At 55.6% G+C, this 718-nt stretch overlaps 1 protein-coding gene across 1 annotated transcript in view; it reads left to right on the top strand.

Annotated features, from left to right (window-relative positions):
• Positions 1–464: 464 nt before the first annotated feature.
• PHALS_08437 (reverse transcriptase) overlaps positions 465–718 on the top strand; it is a gene marked incomplete at both ends in the record, with an annotated part of 486 nt that continues 232 nt past the window's right edge. Inside the window, one exon of the mRNA XM_024723785.1 lies at positions 465–718. This exon is cut by the window's right edge and continues 232 nt beyond it. Coding sequence (XP_024574727.1) covers positions 465–718 — 254 coding nt within the window.

Raw genomic sequence — 718 nt, 5'->3', positions numbered from 1 at the left:
AGCGCTGCTCGAGTATCAAAGCAGTCGCTGCATGTCATGCGTGACATGGTCGACCAAGAGCCGACGCATCGAGGGCGAGGTCCTCGTGATACGCGTGGACTGGCACGAAAACCACCGAGCACTGCTCTCGTTGCAAAGCAGTCGCTGCAAGCCATTGATGGCGTGTTCGGAGAGAGTCCGAGACATCTTGGGCACGGTCCTTCAAATGCTCGTGGAGAGGCATGGTATCCACTGGACGAAGACTGCGGGATTAGCAGTTCTTCGTCGGATGTTGTAGATATCATCGGAGCTCCAAAGGAGCGGACAGTGAGGGTGACACCGGAGGAACGGAGTGCGCGTTCACTCTGGACTCACCGAGACATAGAACCTCTGTACAGAGGCGACGGCGACGCCGGGTGTCGACCCTGACCCAGGGTGTGTCTACCGTAGACGACGGTACACAGTTATACACCCTCGTCCAAGGTATGACGGGGGAGGAAGATGGCGACGTCCGCCATGAAGCTATGCCTGCAATAGATGCTCTTCTTGAGCTGGACGAGATGTTTCTTGAAGAGTTCGGCAGTGCCTTGGAGGCAGGCGATTTGGCCGAAGTGGTCATTGTACGACCGGACGAGGAGATAAACTCGCCATCGTTTCTGGATGAAGATGTCTTGGAAGACACTAAGAAAGTGCTGAACGCACGGAGTGAATCGTCGATCCTACGGAATCCCTTGGATCT

The sequence above is a fragment of the Plasmopara halstedii genome (genome assembly GCF_900000015.1).
Source record: "Plasmopara halstedii genome assembly, contig: Scaffold_322, whole genome shotgun sequence".
NCBI lineage: Eukaryota > Oomycota > Peronosporomycetes > Peronosporales > Peronosporaceae > Plasmopara > Plasmopara halstedii.
Note: the sequence above shows the minus strand (reverse complement) of the source record. Positions and strands in the feature narration are given on the sequence as shown.